The sequence below is a fragment of the Dasypus novemcinctus genome, chromosome 19, assembly GCF_030445035.2.
Source record: "Dasypus novemcinctus isolate mDasNov1 chromosome 19, mDasNov1.1.hap2, whole genome shotgun sequence".
NCBI classification, from domain to species: Eukaryota; Metazoa; Chordata; class Mammalia; order Cingulata; family Dasypodidae; genus Dasypus; species Dasypus novemcinctus.
Window position 1 is genome coordinate 83,234,669 of NC_080691.1, and position 26,090 is coordinate 83,260,758.

Consider the following 26,090-nt stretch of genomic DNA (forward strand, 5'->3'; position numbering starts at 1 on the left):
GCTGGGGGCGGAGGGCGGGGGCCCGCGGACCGGAACAGCCGCGGCCAGTGGCGGCGGCGGCGGCGGAGGCGGCTGAGGCGGCGGTGGCTGCCGAGCGCGGGGGTCCAGGCGGCTGAGGCGGCGGGCCGAGGAGCCGGGCGCGATGGAGCGGAAGAGGTGGGAGTGCCCGGCGCTCCCGCAGGGCTGGGAGAGGGAAGAAGTGCCCAGAAGGTCGGGGCTGTCGGCCGGCCACAGGGATGTCTTTTACTATAGGTGAATGAAAGTGGCGGCCGCGCCGGGCAGGGCCCCAACGGGCGCCTCCCAGCGGCCTCTGCGGCGGCCGGGGGCGCCCTACCCGGGCCGCGGCCTGGGCCCGCGCGTGCGTGCGTGCGTGCGTGCGTGCCCGGCGCGCGGCGGGCCCGCGGCTGACTGCGCGTGCGTCGCCCCGGGCCGCCAGGCCCAGCGCGCGTGCGCCCCTCGCGCGGCCGCATGGCCGGGCCCGGGGCGGGCGGCGGCCTTTGTTCGGCGGCCGTGGCGGGGCTGCCCGCCCGACGAGGCTGCTGGGAGGCGGGGGTGGGGGCTGGACTGGCCCGCCGGACGCCGGGGACGCCCCCGGGGGTCGCGCGCGCGGGGGGAGGCGGCCCCCGGCCTCCCAGGCTCGAGCGGCCCGGCATGGTGGCCCCCTCCGCCGTCCTGGCCACTTGCCTCGCGGGTCGTGACTTCCGAGCCCGCACACCCCTCGCTCTTAGGCTCTGGGCGGGCTGAGCCTCTCCTCTCAGTAAAAGCCCCCTCCCTTGCCTTCCCCAAGTGACTTGGGAGAGGTGTCAGGGGGTCCCCTGCATCCCACGCCAACCCCGTGCGACAAAGAGCCCGGCCACCCGCGCGCCCGGCAGCCGGCCACCTGCTGGTCGCCTTCTTGCTCTCAGCCCACTCCGGCTGCCCCCGCCCCTTCCCTGCAGCTCCCTGGGAAGGGAAGCGGTGCTGGACGTGGGCCTGGACACGGGCTGGGTCCAGGGCGGGTGGGCAGAGCAAAGCGAGTGGGGAGGGGTCCAGGAGGGGGGCCAGATCCCGAACGTGGCTGGCCTTGGCTGGAACCCTGTAGTGTCGGGAATTGAGGTGGTCGAGCTACAAGCAGGGGCCTGGGGTCACAGGTGCTCATTTCTCCTGTGACCCCTGCGTGACCCTGCTTCCTCCTTGGCACTTTAAAAAACTGGAAACCTTGTGCACCTCTTCTCCCAGGTGGATGAGGAGGCACCAGGCTAGCAGCTGCCTGGCACGGTGTCCCAGTCCACGCACACTCGTACACTTAGTTCTTTTAGGTTTCGAGGCGGCGGGCTGGTGCGGGTCTGTGTCCCCTTTCTGGTCCTTGGTTGGTTTCAGAGGCCCCCGTTCCTTGCCGCGCAGTGCCTGGGTCCTTGCCCTCGCGGATGACTGTCAGTGAGGCGGTAGTCGCCCCATAATACCCAGGAGCCGGTCGTGGCAGGCACTGAGATGCGGGGGAACCTCCAGGACAGATGACTGGGGGTGTCCGGTTGAGAACAAGTGCAGGCCAGGGAGGCCTCGCCACGAGAGGGGCCGCCGGAGGGGCCCGTGCGGAGGCCCTGGGGAAGGCAGAGCTGCTGCCGGTGGCAGCCGAGCCGCGCTCGGGGGCCCGAGCACCAGAGGCTTCCCTCACCCCCACCTCATCCCAGCCTGGCGGTGCTGGGTTCTGCTGAGACCTCAGCCCTGTGCACCGGTGGCCTGGAGGTGGGGACCCAGGAAATGGAGGGGTAGTCCCCAGGTTCCTGTGAGAAGTGAGGGCCTGAGGTGGGCGGGAGCGGGCCCCAGGGCCGCCAGGTCAGGTCTCCGAGTGTCACCGTCCCTCCCAAGGGGTGGGAGGGGCAGCGGGTCTGGGGGGACGTGGTGGCCACGATGCCCGTGGCGTCCTGGCCTCACCGCCCGCACCCGGTCAGCTCCGGGGCTTCTGGTCCGGCTCTGCCCTGATGTGGCCAGCGCCCCCCCGTCCTCACCTGGAGAGTGGGAGTGGGCCCGTGTCGTTGGCAAGTGTGTCTGCAGGGGCGGCGGGGGGGCGTGGCACCCGGGTGCTCCCAGCTCTCCGGCCACATCCCCAGGGCACCGCCTGACGGGGGACTTGCACACAGGCTGGGGTCTGGCGCCTGGGAGCGCCTGGCTGCTCCCCTTTACTTTCCTTGTGGGAGGGGTCTCCCGTGGCAGGGTCCCTCTGGGGGCAGTGGGGATTTGTGGGTGTGTCAGCCCCCCACCTGGGAAGAGCCTTGCAGTAAGCGAGCAGGGAGGCCCTTTAGAGTGGGTGGGGGAGGGGGGACGTGCCCGCGCTGAACCCCCTTTCCCTGCCAGCAGCAGCCCTTGTGCGGGAGAGCGGGCTCTGGAGAAGGGCAGGGGGTCTGAGCTGCGCCTGAGGCCCTGGCAAGGTCCGCGGGGGCGCCCTGGGCTGTCGGCTCCCCGCTCCGGCCGCTGCAGCGTTTCGGGTTTTCCCTACGCTTGTGTGGTTTTTTAGCGTTTCTCCCTCCCCATTCAATAAAAACTAGGGCATCCTGTGTCAGTACAGGTCTACGTCACCCCTTTTCTAAAAATGGAGAATTAACTCGAGTCTGTACAATCCACTTTTTAAGTGTACAATGAGCAGGTGTCAGTCTTTTCACAACTTTGTGCAGCTACCATCTGAAGGGAGCCCTGCACCCCGTTAGCCAGCCCCATCCCCTCCACCACCCTGGGGGAGCCCTGCGCCCCATTAGCCACCCTGTCCCCTCTCCCACCCTGGGGGAGCCCTGCGCCCCGTCCGTCACCCGGTCCCCTCCCCAGCCCTGGAACGAGCAGTCCGCTTGCTTGCGCACGGCGGCAGGTGGCCTGTAGCTGAAGGAGCGTGTGCGGGTTTCCGTGTCCCCTCGCTCTCTTGGGCTATATTTGAAGCCTGAGTCAGGGACTCGGGTTTCTTTCCACTGCCCCTTGGCACAAGGGCGCAGATTTAATATTGGCTGGCACAGAGCGCCATCGGAAGAGAGAACCTTCCAGAGCAAAGCGGCCCGTCTGCCGTGAGGCGAGGGGCTCCCAGCTGCTGGGGAAGGGGGCAGGCAGGGTGGCGCTGCCCTCTGTGTGGCCGCAGGCTCAGCAGCCCCGTGCCTTGGGGTGGTGTTTCCAGAGGGTGTGCGGGCGGCAGCCTCCAAGGCCAGACCCAGGCGGGAGACCCCTCAGGCACAGGAAGAGCTGTTCTTGGGGTTGCCCCTCAAATGCCTGCTCTTCTTGTGAACGTGGCCTGATTCGGGAATGTTCTGGAAACGTCCCCCAGGTTCCAAGGGCCAGGCCCGTCCTTGCGTAGGCCAGCACGTCCATGCGCTCCCTGGCGCTGCCCCTCTCTGGCACCCGAAGATGGGCCCGGGGACCCTGGGGGGTCCGTGGCCGGGCGGGGCGGAGGCCGGGTCCCGGTGCCGACCGTGCGCGCCTCCCTGTCCACAGCCCGAGTGGGAAGAAGTTCCGGAGCAAGCCCCAGCTGGCGCGGTACCTGGGCGGCTCCATGGACCTGAGCGCCTTCGACTTCCGCACGGGCCGGATGCTGATGAGCAAGATGCACAAAAGCAGGCAGCGCGTGCGCTACGACGCCTCCAGCCAGGCCAAGGTGAGCCCGAGGGCCGGGGGGCCCTGGAGCGTGCAGGCCGCTGGCCGTCCAGCTGCCCCAGGAGTTCCCTAGGTGCGCGCAGGCCCTGCGCCTCCCGCTTTGGGCTGCAGGGGGACGGGCAGGTGGGGACTCCCACCTGCCGCCCCGCATCACATCGCCCGGGGTGTCTGAGGGCGCCTCCTGCTGCTCGGGGACCTTCAGCTCGGGTGTGCAGGGCCGCGGGGTGAGCCTGGGCCTCCAGTGCTGCTTAGGGCCGGTGGTCCCCGTCTCGGGCGGGGTGGCTCGAGCCTCGGCCCACAGGTTCCCGTTTCCTGCGGGGGGAGCCTGCGTGCGCAGCGTTGACGCGTGGGCCGGGGCACCACCTGGCAGCCCTGCCCCCAGGGGCCTCGTCCACGGGGGATCAAGGCCCATCAGGGAGGTCGCGGCTGGGTGGTGCAGAGGTCAGCAGGAGAGAGTGCCGCGGCCGCGGGCAGCCGTCCCCGCCCACAGCCCCTGCCCACCCGCCTGCACGCGCCCCGTCCGTCCATCTGTCCACCTGCACACCCCCCTGTCCATCTATCCGTCCACCTACCCACACCCCCGTCTGTCCATCTGTCCGCTTGCCCACCTACCCATCCATCTGTTCACCTACCTGCACACCTTCCCCATCTGTCCATTCGTCCACCTACCCACACACCTGTACATCCACCCGTCCTTCCATCTGTCCACCCACTTGTCCACCTGTCCACTCATCCTCGCCCCGTCCATCCATCTCTGCACCTGCCTACACATGCCCCTGTCCATCCTGACCACCTGCACACCCACCTGTCCATCCATGCGTCCACTTACCCACACCCCGTCCGTCCATCTGTCCACCTGCCCACCCACCCTCCTGTTGATCTGTCCACCTGCACCCCCCGCCCATCGTCCACCTGCCCACGCAGGCGCCAGCACCTCTCGTGCCTGGTTGGAGGGTGCAGCACTGGAGCCAGGCCCACCCTGCCGCCTCGTGGGGAGGGGACGGGAGACGGGGGCAGTGGTGTCGGCTGGCGGTGAGGCCCCTGCCTCTGGGGCCCCGGGAAGAGGGGACCACTGGCGGCCAGCGAGGGCGAAGCCTCGCGGCGGGGTGGGGCGGGGCAGGGCGGGGCCACTGCCGGGCCGGGGCCAGCGCTTGTCTCCGCAGGGCAAGCCCGACCTGAACACGGCGCTCCCCGTGCGGCAGACGGCCTCCATCTTCAAGCAGCCGGTGACCAAGATCACCAACCACCCCAGCAACAAGGTCAAGAGCGACCCCCAGAAGGCCGCCGACCAGCCTCGCCAGGTGGGCAGCCCGCCGCGCGCTCCTGGGCGTGGCGCCCGCTTCCCGGTGGCGGAGGCCATTCCTCACCTGGCGGCCGCCAGGAGCATTTCCTTGGAGAACACAAGTGCGGAGGGAGAACGGGGAGCAGCACGTGCTCCGCGGGGCCCCTGCCCGCCGCACCTGCCCCCGCATGGGACCCCTGCCCCTGCCCTCTTCCCCGTTGTTTTCCTGGACGCGTCTTTCGGTCTCGTGGGACGACGTCCCAAACGAGGTGGTGCGTGTTTAGCTTAGAACGCGCCGTAGAGTTCTTCGCATTTTCCCAGCTGGGTTACAAGTGTCTCAGGGTGCCTGGGGTCTCCAGACGCTGGGCAGGAGGAGGACAGAGGGGAGAGACGGGGCGTGGGGACCCGCCTGGGCCGGACGCGAGCCCTGAGCTGGGGCGCTGGCAGCCAGGGCCGCGCGCGTCGCGTTCAGGGGGCAGCGGCTGCCTTCCTGTTAAAACTGACGGGTCAGAATAGGCGCGCCTGAGCCTTCCCACCTCGAGGCCCGCCCTCCCAGGACGGGCTGCCCACGGCGTCTCAGGGACGGCCACGTGCCTGTTCCGGCTCTTCCTCAAGGGCCCCGGCCGACTCGGGGTCCTGCCCCCGGCACTGGGCGTGTTGTGCCACGGCCAGGCTCCTCGGCTGGGCGGCGTGCCAGCCGCGAGCCGCCGGGGGTGCGGCAGGGCCTTCCGGCTCGGCCGTGGACGGGCTGGACCTCGGACCCCCTCGAGGCTGAGGCGTGGGTCTCCCTCGATGGGACTGGGACAGCAGCCGTGACTGACGCGCCGGGCCCCGGCTCCCCATTGGCTCACCGCAGAGCCGGCCGGAGCCGACCATGCGACTCGCACCCGCGTCTCCCCCTCTCCGTCTTGCTGCCTTTGGGAGGACAGAGAAGCAGCAGCCTGGGTGCAGGCAGACCCAAGCAGGAGCGTCCACCCGCCACGACGCGCGTCTGAGGGGTCAGCGCCAGCCCTGGCAGGGAATTCCCTGGGGTCAGTGCTCAGGCCACGTGGCCACCGCATCTGGTGTCGCCGCAGCATTGGTGCCTGTTAGCGGTCGTGGCTCGGCCGTGCCCTCCGTCTCCCACGATGAGTGGCCGTGGCCCCCGCTCTCCCGCGGCGGCTCCTCCCTGCGCGGTGCGGCCTCTGCGGGGTGGTAGTCAGGCCCCACTGCTTCTGCCGGCTCCCTGGAGAGGCTGCGGCAGGCGGAAGAGGCCCCGCTCGGCCCTGGCCGCGCCTCCCTGCTGGCTGAGCTCGTGGTGCCGGGAAGCCGTCCCCGGGGCCCCCTCCTGCTGAGGGGACGGCGCGCTGGCACCTTCTGCAGCTCCCGGCACGCACAGGCTGCGCGCATGGCGGGGACTCGCCGGGGCCCGGACGCGGCCCGGGAGGCCCCTGAGGGCCCGGAGAGGGAAGCGCACGGGCCAGCACAGAAGGAGATGAGACCGACAGGAGGCGATGAAGACGCCTGAGCGGGCGTGCACCCGGGCTGTTCCGTAATGCGGGAAGCATGAGTAGCTTTGCAGTCGAGGGATCGTGGGGGGGGAGCCAAGAGACGGTGGCTGTTTCCGCGCCAGGACTGACGACATGCTGCGGGTTGGCAGCTGGTGTTCCGGCTGCGAGCAGCCTGCGCGGCCATCACGCTCTCGCGCTCTTCCTTGTCACCACACAGCTGCACGCCCCACCCGGGAGGGATGCCGGGAGGTTCCGTGCGTTAACCAGGTGCTTGGCCCTCCTGCTTGTCTGTGGGGCCACAGCCCGCCATAGCCTCGGCCTCCCGGCGGCTGGCCCCCACTGTTGCCGTGGCTGAGGCTGTGCCCTGGCTTCTGAAGCGGGCAGTGGGAGTCCTCAGGGCGCCCCCTCTCCGGGGGTCTTGGCCGTGCGGGGCCTGAGGACCTGAAGGACCAGCTGGCCACCTCCGCAGAGAAGCCTCTGGGGTTTGGGTAGGGGGCACCCGGGCTGCGGGCGGCCGAGGGTGGTGACGCCTCAGCAGGGCTCAGTCCTCCCGCCGTGAGCGGCCCTTCCCTTCCTTTACGTTTTTCTTTTGTTCAGCAGTTTTGTGGTTTCCAGCCTACAGGCATTTTTCCTCCCTGGTTAAATTTATTCCTTGGTGTTTTATTGCTTTAGATGCCAACGTAAACGAGGCTCCTTCCTTGATTTCCTTTTCAGATTGTGTATTACTGGTTGGGGCAGTTTGATAATATTGATGAATTCCAAAAAGAAATATAGATTGTTTGTAAACTGGTCTGTTCCCTGGGCATGCTACCCTTTGACTGTATTAAATTCGGAAGTTACGTTTACCTGATTAAACTAAGACTAGGGCGTTGGTTTGGCCGCATCAGTAGGACCTTTAGTGCCCTGCCCCTGTGGGTGGACACACACGGAGGAGGAGGACAGCAGCTCACGAGGCTCGAGAGGCCCTGGCAGGGCGAGCCTGCGAGTCCACAGCTGACCCTGAGAGCAGAGCAGCCGAGCTGGGGAGAGCCCACAGTGGAGATGGGGAGCAGCTGGGCCCCCACAGACGCCACCGCCATCTTGGTCACCACGCGGCCAGTGACTTTGGGTGAGGAAGTGCCTCTTGTGGTGCCTTGAGTTGGACTCTTTGGGGCCTGGGGATGGTCAGTTTCTACCCCGGTAACTCCCCTTTAAAAAAGCCCGCAGGGTCCTGGTACTTTGCTTCAGTGCCCGTTTGGCCGACTGACACACTGTGTATTCTTGCAGCTTTACTGAATTCACTTATTAGTTCAGGAGCTTGCTTTCTTCTTTTTTTTGTTTCGGAGACACCAGGGATTGAACCCAGGGCTTGGTGCATGGGGAGGAGGCACTCAACCCTTGAACTGCATCTGCTCCCCATTCTAGTTGCTTTCTTGTGCGTTACTGGGGATTTTTCATATAAAGGCTTGTGTCATTTGTAAACGGGTTATTCGACTTCTTCCTTTCCAACTTGGATGCCTTGAATTTGGTTTTCTTGCCTGCTTTTTCAGGTTAGAGCTCCTAGCACGCGGTTGACTAATGGGGACAGTGGCTGTCCTTGTCCCGGTCTTAGAGGGAAGCTTCCAGTCTTTCACCTTGGAGTGTATTTGCTATGGGTATTTTGTAAGTACTTTTCATCATGTTGAGAAAGTTCAGTTGTTTGTTTTTGAGTGTTTGTCATGAAAGGATTTGGATTTTGTCACATGTCCTGAGACGATCGTTTGGGCGTCTTTCCTTCGTTCTGTTAACGTGGAGGACTGCATCGATGGGCTCTCTTACATTGGACCAGCCTTGCATTCCTGGGATAAACCCCACTTGGCCGTGGTGTGTCATCCTTTTAGCACACGGTTGGATTAGTTTTGCCAGTATTTTCTTGAGGACTTTGCGTCTATATTCATGAAGGATACTGGTCTATAATTTTCTTCTCTTGCTCTCTTTATCTGGCTTTGGTATCAGGGTAATGCTGGCCTCAGAATGAATTAGGAAGTAAGTGCTCCTTTTCCATTTCTTGGAAAAATCTGAGAAAGATCAAAGTACAGTAATACGAGGTCTTACATTATCCCTCTAGTTACCTTTTCTGATGTTTATTTCTTCCTATGGTTTTGAGTTACTGTCTGACGTCCTTTTGCGTCAGCTCAGAGGGCGCCCTTTAGCATTCTTGTAGGACCTTCTGATAATGAACTTCCAGGTTCTGTTTATGAAAGATAGTTTTGCCAAATAGAGCGTTCTTAGTTGACGGCTTTGGCTCTAAGGACTTCAGCTAAGCCATCCCGCTATCTGGGCTCCCTGGCTTTTTAAGAGAAATCCCCTCTGAATCGTACTGGAGATCCCTGTAGACGAGGAGTCTCCTGCAGCTGTCAGGATCTGCCTTGGGGGTGTAGCAGTTTGTTACAGCGTGTCTTGGTGTCGCTTTCCCTGGGTCTGCCCTCCCTGGAGTTCCTGAGCTTCCTGGGCTGTAATCACACCTCCCATCCGATTTGGGAAGTCCTCGAGCATTATTTTCACGCTTTTCCTGCCCTCCTCTCCTGTCCTCTGGGGCCACGGCACTGCGTACGTTGGACCTGTCACTGTGGCCACAGGTGCGTCAGACTCCATCGTCTTCTTTGTTCTTTTTATTCCTCCTTCTTGGACAGGATCATTTCACTGATCTTGTCTGCAACCCCCCGACCCTCTCTCGTGCCTGTGCAGATCTGCTCTTGAACCCATCTAATAGGTTGTTTATTCCAGTTACTGTACTTTGCAGCTCCAAAACTTTTTTGGCTCTTTTTTATAATTTCCAACTCTTTATTAGTTCAAACATTCCCTTTTCCTTTGGTTCTTGATATACGAATTCCTTTAGCTCACTCAACATATTTAAGATGGCTGATTTAAAGTTTTGTCTGTTAGTCCAACGTAGGGTCTTCCTCAGGAATGGTTTCTGGCGGATTCTTTTCCTGTGCATGAGCCGGGCTTTCCCGTTTTTTCTTGTCTGTAACTTTTTTGCTGGGAGCTGAATGTTCTGGGCCTTATGCTGTTGTGACGTTGGGACTCTCGGGCCCCGCTCCCCTGGGCTCGCTGGGCTTTGTCGTTGTTGTGAACCGGAGCCATCAGCCTGCAACTGCGAACTCTTGTTCCCAAACAGGGAGTGGAGAGTGACAAGAGGGGAAGGGCACGGGCCCCGCCTCTCTAAGGCTCCTCGCGGCGTTCCCGAGGGGCCCGGAGGAGCTGTCAGGAGGGCTCAGCGTCGGTCCTCGCCCCTTGGGCCTGCAGGCCGTCCTCAGCGCCCACCCGGCTCCAGCAAGCGGCACGGGCCCGGCTGCAGACCCCGCTGCGGCTGTGCCCTGCACGAGGGCGAACGTGCCCGGCCCTCGGCAGTCACAGCCTCTCCCTCCAGCTCCTCACCGGGCGTGCACGGGTTCCCGCGCCCCCGCTCGGCACTCCTCCTCCCGGCCCCCTTTGTATGAGATGATGCTCCGGGGGAGGACCTGGGTGCACGCGGGACGCGAGGAGCCGGGCTGCGAGGAGGCGCGGCGCGTGTCCCAGGAGAACGGAGGTGCTTCTCGGGGGGTCCCCCAGCCTCAGCTCCTGCCCTGGGGGCTCCACCAGGCTACTCCAAGAGCCTGCGGGCGGGACGTGGCAGGTGCTTGCGCACCAGTGTCCGTGGACCGACGAGCAGTGGATGGGGCGTGGTCGTCGTCCCGTGGACACCGCTCAGCTGAGAGGAATGACGTTCTGGTGCAGGCGAGCATGCAGGCGAGCCCTGCAAAGACGCACTGCGGAGGAGGAAGACAGGCCCAGGGCGGACGTCAGGCGGCACCGCTGCCAGGAGACATTGTGAGCCGGCAAATCCAGAGACAGTGCACCGGGGAAGTGGAGGTGCTCAAGCAGCTGGGCGCCCGCCTCCCACACGGGAGGCCCCTGGTTCAGTTCCCAGTGCCTCTTAAAGGAGACAGCGGGCTGGCACAATGGGCAGGCACAGCAAGCCGAAGCAACAAGATAGTGCAGCAAGGGGACACAAGGAAAACACAATGAGAGACTCAACGAAGCAGGGAGCAGAGGTTCCCGGTGCCTCCTAAAAGAAGACGAGCAAGACGGTGAGCTGGCTCGCCAGGCAGGCACAGCAAGCTGATGCAACAAGATGGTGCAACGAGAGACACAAGAAAAACATAATGAAAGACAACAAAACAGGGAGTGGAGGTGGCTCAAGCGATCAGGTGCCTCCTTCCTGCATCCAAGGTTCCGGGTTCAGTTCCCGGTGCCTCCTGAAGAGACAAGGGAGACGAACAGACAAAGCAAGTGCACACATGAGTGGGTGGGGAGAGAGAAATAAGACCTAAAAAAAAAAACTACAGCAGAGCTTGGCCGGGGTGGGGTTGCTGCCTCGCGGGGGCGGGGCTCCTCTTGGGCCGTGAGAACGTCTTGGAAGCAGGTGAAGCGCCATGGGTGTGACTAACGCCGCTGGTCGCCCCCTGGGAAGCTCAGTCTGTGGAAACCGTGCGGGGTGCCTTGTGTGTGCATGGAGCGGAGCCCAGCTCCGAGCACGGAAGCCTGGGATGGGACCCCCGCCGTGAGCTCACGGCAGGTTGGGAAAACGAGGGGGCCTTGGTGTGGGGGCAGGCAGCGTGGACGGGGACGCCACAGCCAGGAGAGCAGGGCCGGGGTCCCGCCGCCACGGGGGCCACCCGAGCTGGGGTTTGAGCGCGCGCGTGGCCATGGCCCCTGCGCTCACGTCTGCTCGTTGGTGGCAGCTCTTCTGGGAGAAGAAGCTGAGCGGCCTGAACGCCTTTGACATCGCAGAGGAGCTGGTGAAGACCATGGACCTCCCCAAGGGCCTGCAGGGTGAGTGGGGCGGCTGGGGAGGGCCGCAAAGCGGGGGAGGCCCAGCCGGTCCTGTGCGCTCCCGGGGCTGCCGCCTGGCCAGGGCGGTCCCCCTGCTGGGTCCAGACCCCAGGTCAGGGGCAGGGGCTCACCCGGTGACCGTGGGAGATGAGCTGGGCGGTGGCCGGGGACGGCGGGACGGCCAGGGGCCCCGAGAGCCAGCGCGGTGCGGGCCGGGCTGGTGGGTGTTTCCAGGTGCGGGCAGCGCAGACGGTCAAGTGGGTGGGTGGGCGGGTGCCGGGCCCTCACGGTGCCAGGGGCGGGGTGGCGCTAGAGCCAGCAGTGTCCTGCAGGGCTGCGCAGGGCCCGGGTCGCCTCCGCTCCGTCGAGGCTCGGCCGTTTGCGGCTGTGGGGGACACAGCTCGAATTTTGTTAAAAAGGAGAGGAAATTGGGGAGCAAAAAGGGGGCTGGAGGAGCCCACCGCGCGCCCCTGGGGTGCAGTCGAGGCCGCGGCGGCCCCCCGCGACCTCAGGGCTCTTTGGTCCGGCAGGGGTGGGGCCCGGCTGCACCGACGAGACGCTGCTGTCAGCCCTCGCCAGCGCCCTGCACACAAGCGCGCTGCCCATCACGGGGCAGCTCTCGGCCGCCGTGGAGAAGAACCCGGGCGTGTGGCTCAACACGGCGCAGCCCCTGTGCAAGGCCTTCATGGTGACCGACGAGGACATCAGGTGGGCGGGGGCCCGGCGGGGCGGGGCTGCAGCGAGGTCCGCGCGCTCGCGGTGCCCCTGGTGTCGCTGCCCGTCCGAGCGCGGCTGTCTGCTGCTGCCGGGTGAAGGGCCCTGTCCCACGTCCCCCCGTCCCCCCGTCCCCCCGTCCCCCTCCCGTCCCGCCGCCCCGCCTCACCTGCAGGAGCGGCTCCTGCGTCCCGCCCAAGCCCCCAGCAGCCCCGGCCCCGCGTGACCCGAGGGGTTTGCGGGGAGGCTGGGCTGAGTGCGCCTGCGCCCCCAGGAAGCAGGAGGAGCTGGTGCAGCAGGTGCGGAAGCGGCTGGAGGAGGCGCTGATGGCCGACATGCTGGCCCACGTGGAGGAGCTGGCGCGGGACGGCGAGGCGCCCCTGGACAAGGCGGGCGCCGACGAGGACGACGACGAGGACGCGGACGAGGAGGACGAGGAGCCCGACCCGGACCCGGAGCTGGAGCACGTCTAGAGCAGGTGCCCGCGCCAGGTGCTGGGGCAGGGGGCGCATCCAGCTGGCCCGTTCGAGGGCTCGGGGGACAGCCTGGGGCCTGCGGGAGGCGACCCTGCCACCCGGGTGTGTTCAGGGGACAGGGGGGCTCCGGGCTGGCCACGGCCGCCCTCTGCCCCCAGCAGCCTCCGGGGAGGGCCCCCCCGGTGCCCCCTAACGCCGCCCTGTTGTCTTCCAGAGACCTGCCCGGGAGCCGGGCTGTGTCCGCCATCCGCCGCGCCCCGCAGTCCTGAAGTGCCGGCGCTTCTGGGCCGGGGTCGCTCCGGGCAGGAGGACAGGGCAGCCCAGCGGCACGGCCGGCCGCGTCCCCAGCGCCCCTCCCGGCCCGCGGCAGCCGCATCCTCGAGGCCCCCCCGCCGCGTGCTCATGCAGTCGGGGAGCCAGAAGCCCCCGCCGCCCGTCTGCACAGCCAGGGGTCGGCCGCCAGCTGCTGTGGGAGGGGCGGTGCTGCGCTGCCCTCGGCCCACGCTTTGGCCTGTGACTGAGGGGCCGACACAGACCTGCCCTTGGCCTCAGGCTCCAGCGTCCTCTTTTCCAGCCACCCTCCTGGCCCTGCCCGGCCAGCACCACGGACAGATGCACAGATGGACGGATGTCGGCTCCTCGGCCAGGAGGCCAGGCGACAGGTGGGCCCAGGGGCAGGACTGGCCCAGGGCGGCGCGGCCGGCGCCCAGCTCCTCCCAGGACTGGGGATGCCCCACGGCCTCCCGCCCGGGCCCATGGAGGACAGCGAGGCCCCAACCCGGGGCCAGGCCCGAGCATGCCGTGGGCACCCAGGCATGGGCCGGGCACGAGTGGTGCGGGGGCTGCTCTGCCTGCCGGGCCATGGTCGCTGCCCGCCCCCCATGACGGGGGCCTCCAGGACACTGCCCGGGCAGTGGAGGCGAAGCACAAGCCCGGGGGCCTGCGAGCGGCCAAGCCGGCGGTGACAGTTGGCCCATGTCCCAGCGGCCGCGGGGCAGTGCCCCTCCCGGGGCCGATGGCGCACTCCTGCAGCCAGGGCCTGGGTCTGCCTGCGCTGCCCCGGGCCTGGACTTGGCCCGGCCGTGTGCCCGTGGAGATCCTCAGGGCTGGGAGGTGCAGGCGGCGCTGTGCGCCCCGCGCCAATGGGGAATAAAGCCATCTGGGGCGTTTGTGACTCCAGCCGTGGTTAATTCTGGGACCTGAGGGTTTTAGGAGGTACCGCAGGGGGCGGTGTGGGGGAGCCGGAGCCACACCTGCCCTGTCAGAGGGGCAGCCCCGGGGGTGTGGCCTGGGGCGTGGCCTGCAGGGCCAAGGGCAGTCGTGGGGGTGTGGCCTGAGTGGTGTGGGCAGCCTCGCGGGCGTGGTGGGGGTGTGGTGGGGGCGTGGCCTGAGTGGTGAGGGCGGCCTTGTGGGCATGGTGGGGGTGTGGTGGAGGCGTGGCCTGAGTCGTGTGGGCAGCCTCGTGGGCGTGGTGGGGCCGTGGCCTGAGGGCGTGGCTGGCGAGTGCCCCTGAGACGCCTGGGTCTGAGGGCTCTGGGGATCCCTGGGAGTTCTGGGGGCGGCCTACAGGCGGAACCCGGCATCTGCTCTGGGGGGCGGCAGGTATCCGGCACCCCAGGCTCCCATCCCAGCTGCCCTGCACGCTGGGGTGTGTGTGGGGGGCTCCGCAGGGCCCCGTTAGACCCCCACGGCCCCCACCCACCCCCTGCGCCCTCTGGCAGGTGCTCCCCCCACCCCCCCGCTTGCCCCCGGGCCTGGAGTCAGCAGCAGAGGCCCAGGGGTGGGGGCTGCCCAGAGCCCTTCCCAGGGGCAGGCCCCGCACTCCCCGAGGGTGCTCCGGTTCACCCCTCCTCTTCCCCTCCCTGCTCCTGTCGCCCTCTCCCCCTCCCTGCTCAGCACATGGCCCACCCGCCCCGAGTGGCCCCGGAAGAGGCTGAGGCCAGGCTGCAGGCCCGGGGGCTTCCCACCTGCAGCCTCAGGGCACGTGGGCAGCTCTGGACGGCCCAGGACCCCTCCCCGCCCCAGGCCCTCCGCCTCCTGAAGCCACGGGTCCGGCCCGGAGGATGCGGGGGCCTTGCTGCCACGGGCAGGGCCCCTGCTAGCGGGCGCAGGGCTGGGGGAGTGCCTGGGCCGGCCCTGGGCCCCACGGCTGAGCGCAGCCCCCCTCGGCCTGGCTGCCGGGTGTCTGGCTCCAGGAGGTCCCCTGGTCCGCAGCTTGTCACCCCATCTGTGGGCCCCAAGCTGCAGGACCGGCCAGCCCGGGGACACCCCCCACAGAAGCCCCCGGCCCAGCGTAGCCGGCAGGACCCCACACCAGGACGGCGCGGCTCCCAGCCGCCTGGGGGCCTCGGCACCAGCACAAGTCACCCCACCTCAGGCCTAAAGCACCCACGTCTCAGGAGCCTCCAGGGGCTGGAGTCGAGGCCCTGTGAAGCCCCCGGGGCCTCGCCCCAACTCTCCTGCCCCTGCTCTGAGCACCTGTGGGGACGTCAGGCCCCGGCCCAGGAGCCCCCACTTCACCCCATCAGCTGAGCCCCGCACTTCAGGAGGGGAGCGCCGCGGGCTGGGGGCTCGGGGCGTGCAGGCCTTTGGGGACCACATTCAATGAGGACACAGACCCCGCTCCTCGGGGCGACCCCGGCTCCACATGCCCTCCTCGCCCCAGCTCGTCCCAGCCCCCCCAGGGAAATGTCCTTGGAAAAAGGAGAGGACGCCCTGGGTGGGCTGGGGTGCAGGGTCCCCACCCAGATTGCTGGCCACGAGCACGCGGGATTTCATCAGAGAAACCGAAAATCACAATGGCGCAGAGACGGCGGTCTTGTGGCTCTTGTTTCTGCCACAGAGTTGGCTCACTGCAGCTGTTCCTTATCCTCTCGAAACGGCTTTGGAGGCGGCCCCGCTCTGTCCTGAGACTCGTACTGACCCGAGCTGTGACCGCATGTCGGAAATGGTTTGGGTGCTCAGTGCAAGTGATTTGCCGGCTTCGTCACAAGCTGTCAGCGCTGATGCGGCATGTCCAGGCCAAGGGTACCTGGCACGTTTGTAGGTGGAGGAGGACTTCTGGGAAGATGGCGGGCTAGAAAGACACGGGACTCTTGTCCAGAAAAATCGCCAGGGGGCTGAAACCCCCAGGAAAAAATCTACAGTTCAGGACGCCAGGCGAAGGCTGGACTCCGCCCAGGAGAGGACAAAGGAGGGCATCCTGACGACAGTGCTGAGCTGAAGCCACTGCTCCTCCCAGCTGAGGTCACTTCAGAACACGCAGGCTCTGGTCAGCAGCCACAGACGGGGCTCCAGGGACCACCTCCCCAGGAAGGGGGCAGAGAGGGACATGGCCCAAGGCTGCCTCGGCGTCCGGCCCACAGTCTGGTCTGTGTGTCCAGGAGCCCGTCCAGGTGGGGGGCTGGGGTTAGGGGGCGGGCGCTGCACCACTGATGCCTTGGAGCCGGTGAGGGGCTAGAGATGTGCGACCCCCCAATCTCCTCCTCTGCTAACAGGGACTGGGTGTTAACTCAGAGGGGAGGGGAAATATCTCCCACCCGGTGAAAGGGAGGGGGCCGCCAGAGAAGGCAGGAGAACACCCTGCGAGAGTGTGAATCACGAGGCCCCCGGCCTGCCTGCAGGAAGCGCCACCGCCTCGATCCAGTCTGCATTGCCACAAATACACCCGGAGGAGGCCCGGGACTGAGAGCCGCCGGGGAGCGCCGCCTGCTGCAGGCCAAGGAAGCGCTCGTGAGAAAATAAAGAGAGGCTCTTCCCGGCCTTTGTAGCTTCCGTTCCCAAGGTCTTAGGAATCGGGTCTGCAACCAATTACCAGGTTCAGAGCTGTTTTGAGCAACTAGCAGGGACAATCCCAACAACCCAAGTCGTGCCAAAAACCAAAACGCAGTGGTAACACACAGCCTCCCGCCACTAAGTGCCTACAAAGACATAGAAATTGAGCACCTGAGTAAACTACACCCTAATCAGACGCTCAGAGATCCGCAAAAAAGTGTATGAGGCATACTAAGGAAATGGAAGACATGGCCCCCCAAAAAAGATATCCAAACTGCAGAAGAGACGCAGGATTTGAGAGAATTAGTGAGATGCATGCAAATTTACAAAATCAAATTAATGAGTTCAAAGACAATATGACTAAAGAGATAAATGACATCAAGAAGACATTGAGTGGGTGCAAAGGAGAATTTGAAATCCTGAACAGAAAAGTAACAGAGCTCATGGGAGTGAAAGACAAAATAGGTGAAATAAAAAACACATTAGAGGCATACAACAGCAGACTCGATAGAAGAAAGAATAAGTGATACAGAAGACAAAACTGAAATTGAAGAGAAAAGAATGGAAAAAATCGAGCAGGGGCTCAGAGAGTTGAATGACAACACAAAACACAACAACATATGTGTCATGGGAGTTCCAGGAGAAGAGAAGGGGAAAGGGGCAGAAAGAGTATTTGAGGAAATAGCTGACAATTTCCCAACTCTCACAAAAGAAATACACTTACATATCCAAGAAGTGCACAATCAGAATAAATCCAAATAGACCTACTTCAAGATACATACCTACTACTCAGAATGCCAAATTCAAAGATAAAGAGAAAATTCTGAGCAGTAAGGGAGAAGCAAACTATCACATACAAGGGACACTTAGTGTGGATTTCTCTTCAGAAACCATGGAGGCAAGAAGACAGTGATACAATTAGGATACTGAAAGAGAAAAACTGTCAGCCGAGAATTCATTATCCAGCAAAATTGTTCTTTGAATATAAATGTGAGTATAAAATATTCACAGTCAGACACGAAGAGTTTGCAAAAAAGAATCCACCTTTGCAGGAAATATTAAAGTGAGCCTTAGAACCTGAAATAAAAAGACAGGAGAGAGAGGCTTGGAGGAGAGCATAGAAGAAAGTATAATAAAGAAAGGATAACCAAAGGAGTAAAAAAGACAAAAAGATATGACCTATGAAAACTAAGGAATAAAATGGTGGGAGTAGCATATACAGTAATATCATGGAATGTGAATGGATTAAACTCCCCAATCAAAAGATACAGGCAGACAGATTTCTAAAAAAACATGAATCTATATTTTACATGGAACTCACTTTAACCCAGGGATTAAAAGGAACTCATTTTAGGCCCAGGGATACAAACCAGCTGAAAGTGAAAGGTTGGAAAAAGATAATCCATGCAAATAGTAACCAAAAACGAGCAGGGGTAGCTATACAAATAGTGGACAAAGCAGACTTTAAATGCAAAAAAGTTATAAAAGGTACAGAAGGCCATTATAAATAAGAGGGACAATCCACCAGGAAGATATAACAGTCATAAATATCTATGCACCTAACCAGAGTGTCCCAAAATACATGAGACAAACTGGCAAAATTGCTGGAGACTTCACAAGTTAGACCTAACAGACATCCACAGAATGCTGCATCTAAACTCAACGGGTTATACATTTTTCTCAACAGCCCATGCACCTCTCCAGGATAGACATGTTAGAGCACAATGCAGCTCTCAATAAATACAATTAAGAAAGAAAGAATACAAAGCACCGTCTCTGATCATAATGGAACAAAACTGGAAATCAATAATAGGAAAAAAGCAAATTTGCAAATGGGTGGAGGCTGAACAACACATTCCTAAGAAGTCAGTGGGTCAAAGAAGAAATTGCAAGTGAAATCAGTAAATATACTGAGACAAATGAAAACAAGAACACAACTTATCAAAACTTATGGGATACTGTGAAAGAAGTCTTGAGAAGGAAATTTATAGCCCTAAATACCTATATTAAAAAAAGAAGAAAGAGATAAACTCAAATATTTAACTGAACAACTAAAGAAACTAGAAAAAGCAAACCCATCCCAAAGCAAGCAGAAGGAAAAATAATAAAGATGAGAGGAGAAATAAATTGAGAACAAAAAAACAATAGAGGGAAATGGACTTTGGCCCAGTGGTTAGGGTGTTCGTCTACCACATGGGAGGTCCGCGGTTCAAACCCCGGGCCTCCTTGACCCGTGTGGAGCTGGCCCATGTGCAGTGCTGATGCGCGCAAGGAGTGCCGTGCCACACAAGGGTGTCCACCCCTGCGCAGGGGAGACCCACACGCAAGGAGTGCACCCGTAAGGAGAGCCGCCCAGCGTGAAAGAAAGTGCAGCCTGCCCAGGAATGGCGCCACCCACACTTCCCGCTGCTGACGACAACAGAAGCGGACAAAGAAACAAGACGCAGCAAAAAGACACAGAAAACAGACAACGGGGGAGGGGAGGGGAATTAATTAAATTTAAAAAAAATTAAAAAAACAATAGAGAAAATCAACAAAACCAAAAGCTGGTTCTTTGAGAAGATGAATAAAATTGACAAATCCCTACCTAGACTAACAAAGGAAAAAAAGAAAGAAGATGCAAGAAATACAATTAGAAAGGAAAGGGGGGAAGTTATGACTGACCCCACAGAAATAAAAAGGACCATAAGGATATTATGAGAAACTGTATGCCAACAAACTAGACAACCTAGATCCAATGGACAAATTCCTAGAAATGCACAACCAACCTACATTGATGCTACAAAATATAAAAGAACTTAACAAACCAATCACATTTAAAGAGATTGAATCCATCATCAAAAATCTCCCAGCAAATAAAAGTGCAGGAACAGATGGCTGCACAGGTGGATTCTACCAAGCATTTCCAAAAGAATACATACCAATCTTGTTGAAACTCTTCCAAAAAACTGAAGAGGAAAATTACCCAACACATTTTATGAAGCCAACATCACCCTACTACTAAAGCCAGATAAAGATACTACAAGAAAAGAGAATTTTAGATCAATATCTCTTGTGAAGATAGATTTGAAAATTCTCAAGAAAATACTTGCAAATGGAATCCAACAGCATATCAAAAGACTTATATGGTCAAGTGGGATTTATTCCTGTTATGCAAGGCTGGTTCAACATAAAATCAATCAAAGTAATAGGCCACATTAACAAATTAAAGGAAAGAAAACCCCATGATCATCTCAATCAATGCAGAAAAGTCATTCAACAAAATCTAGCATCCTTTTTTGATAAAAACACTTCAAAAGATAATAGAAAATTCCTCAATATGATAAAAGGCATATACGAGAAACCCACAGCCAATATACTAAATGGAAAAAAGTTGAAAGCTTTCCCTCTAAGATCAGGAACAAGACAAGGATGCCCACTGTCACCATTGTTATTCAGTATTATACTAGAAGTTGTAGCTAGAACAATTAGACAAGAAAAAAAAATTAAAGTCATCCAAATAGGAAAAGAGGAAGTAAAACTCACTGCAGATGGCATGATCCTGTATTCAGAAAATTCTCAAGTATCCACAACAAAGCTACTTAGGCTAATAAATGAGCTCAGCAAAATGGCACGATACAAGATCAACATGCAAAAAGCAGTAATGTTTTTGCACACCAACACTGAACAATCTGGAAAAATTCCATTTACAATAGCAACAAAAAGACTCAAATACTTAGGAATTAATTTAACCAAAGAAATACAGAACCTGTTTGCAGAAAACTACAAAACAATGCTAAAAGAAATTTTTAAAGACCTAAACAAATGGAAAGACATTCCATGCTCATGGATTGGAAGGAGAAATAGTAAAGATGTTAATCTTCTACAAACTGATTTATAAAGTCAATGCAGTAACGATCAAAAATCCAACAGCCTACTTTACAGAAATAGAAAAGGCAATTACCAAATTCATTTGGAAGGGAAAGTGCATGCAAATAGCCAAAAGTATTCTAAAAAAAGAAGAGTGACCTGGGAGAATTTCCGTGACCTTGAAACATAATACAAAGCCACAGTGGTCAAAAGAGCATGGTGCTGGCACAAAGAGAAAGACATCAATCAGTGGAATAGAATTATCCAGAAATAAGTCCTCACCTCTACAGCCAACTGCTTTTGGACAAACCTGCCAAGTCCATGCATAGCAGTTTGGTATTATTTATGAATTCCAAAAATATTGGGTTATGTTTGTGAACTGGCCTTTTCCTCTGGGCATATTACATTATATTGGGTCCAGAGGTTTCCCTTTTACTTGATTAAATAATGGTTAAGGCTTGGGCCATGTCAGTAGGACATTGAGTCCCTACCCCCTTGGAGGGAGGAAAGGAAGTGTTGGAGTTTTGAGCTGGAGCCCTGGGAAGTAGACACAGCAGGGGCCCTGGGAAGAGAGATGAGCTGTTTGTGTATTAGCCTACAGCTGACCTTATGGAGAGACGAAACAGCTGAGCTGGAGAGGAATGAGCCCCAGGAGAGAGAGGAAACTTAGCCCAGCCTACAGCTGATATTGGAAGAGGCTGGGGCCACAGAGCCCTAGAGGAGAGGAAGAGGGAGCCAGAACCCTTGCAAACATCGGCAGCCATCTTACGCCAGTACATGGCAACAGACTTTGGTGAGGGAATTAATGTTTTATGCCCTAGTAACTATAAGCTTCTACCCCAAATATATACCCTTTATAAGAGACAACACATTTCTGATATTTTGCATTAGCATCCCTTTAGCTAATAAACCATGTTAATGGGACAAAACGGTCTCTTCAACAAATGGTGCTGGGCAAACTGGATATCTATAACCAAAAGAAGGAAAGAGGACCCCTATCTCACTCCCTATACAAGAATCAACTCAAAATGGATCAAAGAGCTAAATATAAAAGCCAGGACCATAAAACTAGTAGAAGAAAATGTAAGGAAACATCTTAAAGACCTTGTGGTAGGTGGTGGTTTCTTGGACCTTACACCAAAAAATATGCACAACAAAAGCAAAAATAGATGCAATGAATGTCTCATGACGATGAAGGAGATTGTTGTTATGGGGGGAGGAGTGGGGTGAATGGGTGGAGGGTATATGGGGACCTCATATTTTTTTAATGTAATATTTCAAAAAAAAATAAATGGGACCTCCTCAAAATTAAACACAGTTTTGCACAACACAGGACTTTGTCAAAAAGGTAAAAAAGGCAGCCAACTCAATGGGGAAAAATATTTGGAAATCACATGTCCAATAACAGTTTCATATCTAGGATACATAAAGAGATATTACAACTGAACAATAAAAAGACAAACAACCCAATTTAAAAAATGGACAAAAGACTTGAATAGACAGTTGTCCAAAGAAGAAATACAAATGGCAAAAAAACATGAAAAAATGCTCAACATCACTAATGATTAGGGAAATGCAAATCAAAACTACAATGAGATATTTCACACCTATCAGAATGGCCACTATTAAAAAGACAAAGAACTACAAGTGTGGGAGAGGATGTGGAGAGGCAGGACACTTACTCACTGCTGGTGGGAATGCAGAGTGGTGCAGCCACTGTGGAGCACTGTGGGAAGTTCCTAAGGAAGCTGGATTTAGACTTTCACATGACCCTGCAGTACCACTACTGGGTATATACCCAGAAGAGCTGAGAGCAGTGACACGACCGGACATCTGCACACGACGTTCACAGGGGCATTATTTGCTATTGCCAAAAGTTGGAAACAACCCAGGTGTCCATCAGTGCATGCATGGATAAACAAACGTGGTGTATTCACATGGAACAGTAAGCAGCTGTGAGAAGAAATGGAGTTGTGAAGCACATGACAACATGCATGAACCTGGAGGACATTATGTTGAGTGAAGCAAGCCAGACACAAAAGGACAAATGCATTACTATGAACCAAACATATTGCGTAACATACTGTATATGTTCAAAAAAAAAATTTATCGGTATCCAGTATATTTAATTGAGAAATGTATGTTTTTATTCAACTGTTTTTTTCTTTTTTATTGTTTATATCTTCTATTATTAAATGTACAAAATAAAGTTTAAAAAATAAAATTGAAAAAAAGAAACTAAAATATTATAAAGGTGGAGGAGAACACCGTCAACAAAGGGCAGCACAGGCTAGGCGGCACCTCTTACGAGAGGTCTCGGGTGACAGCGGAGGTTCCGAAGCAGCTGGCAGGAGGTGCTGGTGGCAGCCCGGTGGCGAGCTCCTTTACGACCCAGCCTGGGCACCTGGGCTCCCGTGGCCACCCCTCGTGATGCAGCGGCATCTGCTCTGGTTTTTAGGCCCCCGAGGCCTGGTCTCAATGTCCTTACCGAGTCTAGATTGTATCCTTGCATGCATGTCCAGTCTGTCATAAACACACGTTTTTCTCAACTTGTTTACATTCTCACAGTCAACATGTTTACAATGTTTTGGGGATTCAGGATCATCAGGATCATTCCAGCACACAACCTACTCCCGTCTCCAGCTGGGGCAGGCACCCGACGGGGTGCCAGGCGGGTGCCCACATAAACCCTGGCCTTCGCCACCAGCCCACGCTTAGGCTCAGGTGTCCCCGCCTTCTCTTTTGTGCCTCTGTGAGTTGTAGTCTTCATGACTGCATTTTTGCTCTTTATCACTTATTTCCTCAATACATTATGGTGTTTTTTTCTAAATAATATACGCACATAGTTAAACACACACAAACACAAGTATCACTAAAATCCTTCCTCAGACACAGCCATGCCCAGCCCCAACCCCACCACAAACCCTGACCCCATTCAAACATTTTGGTGCTTCCCTCCTCTGCCTTTCTAAAGATGTTTTGCTGCTCTTACCAATTTTCTCTTTTCCAGCCCTCCCAGGTGGGCTTGAACTGGGGGTCCAGGTGGCCTTTCAGCACACAGCCAAGCCCTAATATCCCTCCAGAGTTCCCTTCTGGGGTTTCCCTTCCCCTCACCTTCCCACAGTGGGTCTAGTTTCCACCCCCGCTTCCATTTGGTTACTCCCTTGTTTTGCTGGAGCACATCCTTCAGTATGCTGAGCTAATTCAAGAAGTCCTTGTGGGTGAGCAACGTCTGGACTTTTTCCTGCTACCTGATGCAATCTTCAGGGTTGGACGTCACTCTCCCCCAGAAATGTGGATGGTCTGCCAGCTGCCTTTGGCTTCCATGGGGCTGTGTGGCATCTCAGCCTCAGTCATTCCCATTCCTGATCCTCCACCTGTGACCTGGAGTAACTGCAGGGCGGCAGGACCTTGGACGCACAGTCCCAGGGCAAGCTGCAGGTCCCACAGCCCCGGGGTGTTCTCTGCCATTATTTCTTTGGTGCTATTCTCCACTCTGTTTTTCTTCTGTTCTCTTTGGAATTTCTGAATCCCCCATTTTCTTTTTTTTTTTAATTTAAGTTTTTATTTTTATTTATTTCTCTCCCCTGCAACCCCATTGTCTGCTCTCTGTATCCATTCGCTGTGTGTTCTATGTCCTCTTGTATTATCAGGGGGCACTGGGAAACTACATCTTTTTTGTTGCATCATCTTGCTGTGTCAGCTCTCCATGCGTGTGGCCCCACTCCTGGGCAGGCTGTGCTTTTACTTTTCACACAGGATGGCTCTCCTTGGGGGTGCACTCCTTGCACGTGGGGCTCCCCTACGCAGGGGCACCCCTGCGTGGCACAGCACTCCTTGCACGCAGGCAGCACTGTGCATGGGCCAGCTCCACACAGGCCAGAAGGCCCTGGGTTTGAACCCTGGACCCTCCATATAGTAGGCGGATGCTCTATCAGTTGAGCCATGTCTGCTTCCTCCCGTTTTCTCTTTCCACTTCCGGTTTCCAGCTCTGGTCCCTTCTGCTCTTCTTCCTGGGAGGTGTCCCTGACATGAATCTTCTAACCTCCTCCTGAACTTTTTATTTCAGCAATTGTGTTTCGAACGTCCAAGCCCTCCTTTGTGCCCTTCCATCTTTACCCAGCCTCCTGTTGGCTCGATGTCTCCACGAGGAGCAGGTAACCCGTGCCCACCCACCACTGCCCCGGTGGTGCCAGGTGGCAGCGATGGGCTGGGGGGTCAGACTTCTCCCAGGCCACCTGCTGGGCCCAAGGGAAGGTTATGCCAGGCAGGTGTGAACTTGTGCCCACCTCAAGACACAAAGTCCCCCGCACCCAGCTTCTCTGGGAACACAGGGCCCTATCCTGAGGGGTCTGAGTCTCTGAAGATCTCTCCACAGGCCCAGACAGGGTCAGGGGACACTTTCAAGAAAGCACACATACATGTATGGCCCCACACTGAAAAGCACACCCAAAGGTGGGCCACCATCTGAGCCTCAGTTTCCCCATTCTGCATGGCCAAAGTCCCCGAAGCTATTCTCTGCTCAAAGCCCAGCTCGAATGCCACATCCTCTAGGGGAGACAATCCCGAGTCCCCCACACTCCATGTTGGGGGGCCTGAGGCTGGTCGAGGGGGCTGGAGTGGTTCAGGTGGGGCCCCAGAGGCCACTCCAGCCAGCAGAAGGTTCTATGGCCTGGGCCAGGCCCGGAACACGGGGGTGGGAGGGCTATGCCTGTCCCTCACCAGATGTGGGACTCGGGGTCCCAGCGGTGACTGCAGAAGGTGGGTGCCTGCTCCCCAAGCTCTGTCTCAAGGGAAGGGGGACAGGTGTGAAAAGTTAGGATGAAGGAATGAAAACCTCCAAGTGTTGAAAGAGAAGGGAGGACCCCAAGAGGGGAACAGGGGCTGGGTCGAGGTCGAGGAGTGCTGCCCAAGCGTGGAGGAAGGCTCTGGACTGAGGAGTCTAGGAAGAGAAGAGGGCTTTGCCCCCAGCGTGGCCGCGGGCAGACAGCAGGCTGGAGTCCAGCCTGGGCTCTGGCGAGTGCACACCAAAGGGGCAGGTGCTGGGGGTGGCCCCCTGCCCGGTGGTGGACAGCTGAGGCACTACCCGGGAAGCGGGGTCCAGGACGGGTGAACACAGGGGCAGGTGGACACAGAGGCAGGCGCCCCTGTGCGGTCTGGAGAGCCCATCTGGTCAGCCAGTGAGGCAGGGGCTGGAACCGGGGGCCCCACCACCCCTCCCGGATGGCGGACCCAGGTGGAGTCTGTCCGGGGCGATGCACCACTCCCAGCCACGCCCACATCGGGAAACCGTATGGGGCTCCTTTGTCCCAACCCAGAAAAGAGGGCAGTTAGAGGAAGGGACCGGCTGGCTCGGGAGGGGATCTGGCAAACTGACCCCAAGCCCTGCAGGTCAGGCCTCCCCGCGGGAGGTGACCGCAGGGCTCCAGGCACCTCGGGAGGGTGGTCTCAACGCCCCAGGCTCTGGCTGCTGCGACCTGCGCCCCTGGGGGGCACCGCCCACGCGGCGAGGCTCCGGCCAAGGGCACGTGGCCCCGTGAGGGCCCGGGGTGCGGGTGCGGGTGGCGGTGGGTGGCCTGACCACAAGGCCCGGTTCCCTCGCCTCCGCCCCAGACCGGACGCCCGGCGGACCTGGAGAGAGGGTGCCCGCGGGCGGGGAACCTACCTGCCGGGCCGGGCCGCGGCCCCACGTGCGCGCCCGCCCCGGGCCCCGCCCCGCGGCTCGCGGCGGAGGCGCGGGGGGGGGGGGGGGGCACGTGACCGGCGTCCGGCCGGCCCCGCCCGCGCGCGTGCGCCCTGGCGGCCGCCCCATTGTTGGCCGCGGCGTGACGTCGCGGGGCGGGGCCGCGGCGCCGGGGGCGGGGCCGGCCGAGGCCGCGCGGGCGGGAGGGAGGGAGCCGCGTCCCCGCCGCCGCGCCGCCGCCTCGCCGCCCCGCCGCCGCCGCCGCCGCCCCGCCGCCCCGCCGCCGCCCCGCCGCCGCCCCGCCGCCGCCCCGCCCGGGCCCGCGGGCGCCCCGAGCAGCCGCCGCCCCGCCGCCGCCCGCGCCGCCGCCGCCCCCG

At 59.2% G+C, this 26,090-nt stretch overlaps 1 protein-coding gene across 4 annotated transcripts; it reads left to right on the forward strand.

The window, feature by feature from the left end:
- The first annotated feature begins 12 nt into the window (after positions 1-12).
- MBD3 (methyl-CpG binding domain protein 3) lies at positions 13-13,581 on the forward strand. 4 transcript variants are annotated; one of them, XM_004461045.5, is made up of 7 exons: positions 13-156; positions 3,451-3,610; positions 4,773-4,910; positions 11,127-11,217; positions 11,748-11,925; positions 12,206-12,409; positions 12,622-13,581. In XM_004461045.5, the coding sequence occupies exons 1-6, from the start codon at positions 143-145 to the stop codon at positions 12,402-12,404; spliced, it is 780 nt and encodes a 259-aa protein (XP_004461102.2). In that variant the 5' UTR covers positions 13-142; the 3' UTR covers positions 12,405-12,409; positions 12,622-13,581. The 4 variants fall into 4 exon arrangements, with proteins under 4 accessions (XP_004461102.2, XP_058138146.1, XP_058138144.1 ...); XM_058282163.2 differs by having other exon boundaries at positions 43-252; positions 12,206-12,422; XM_058282161.2 differs by having other exon boundaries at positions 44-252.
- The last annotated feature ends 12,509 nt before the right edge of the window (positions 13,582-26,090 follow it).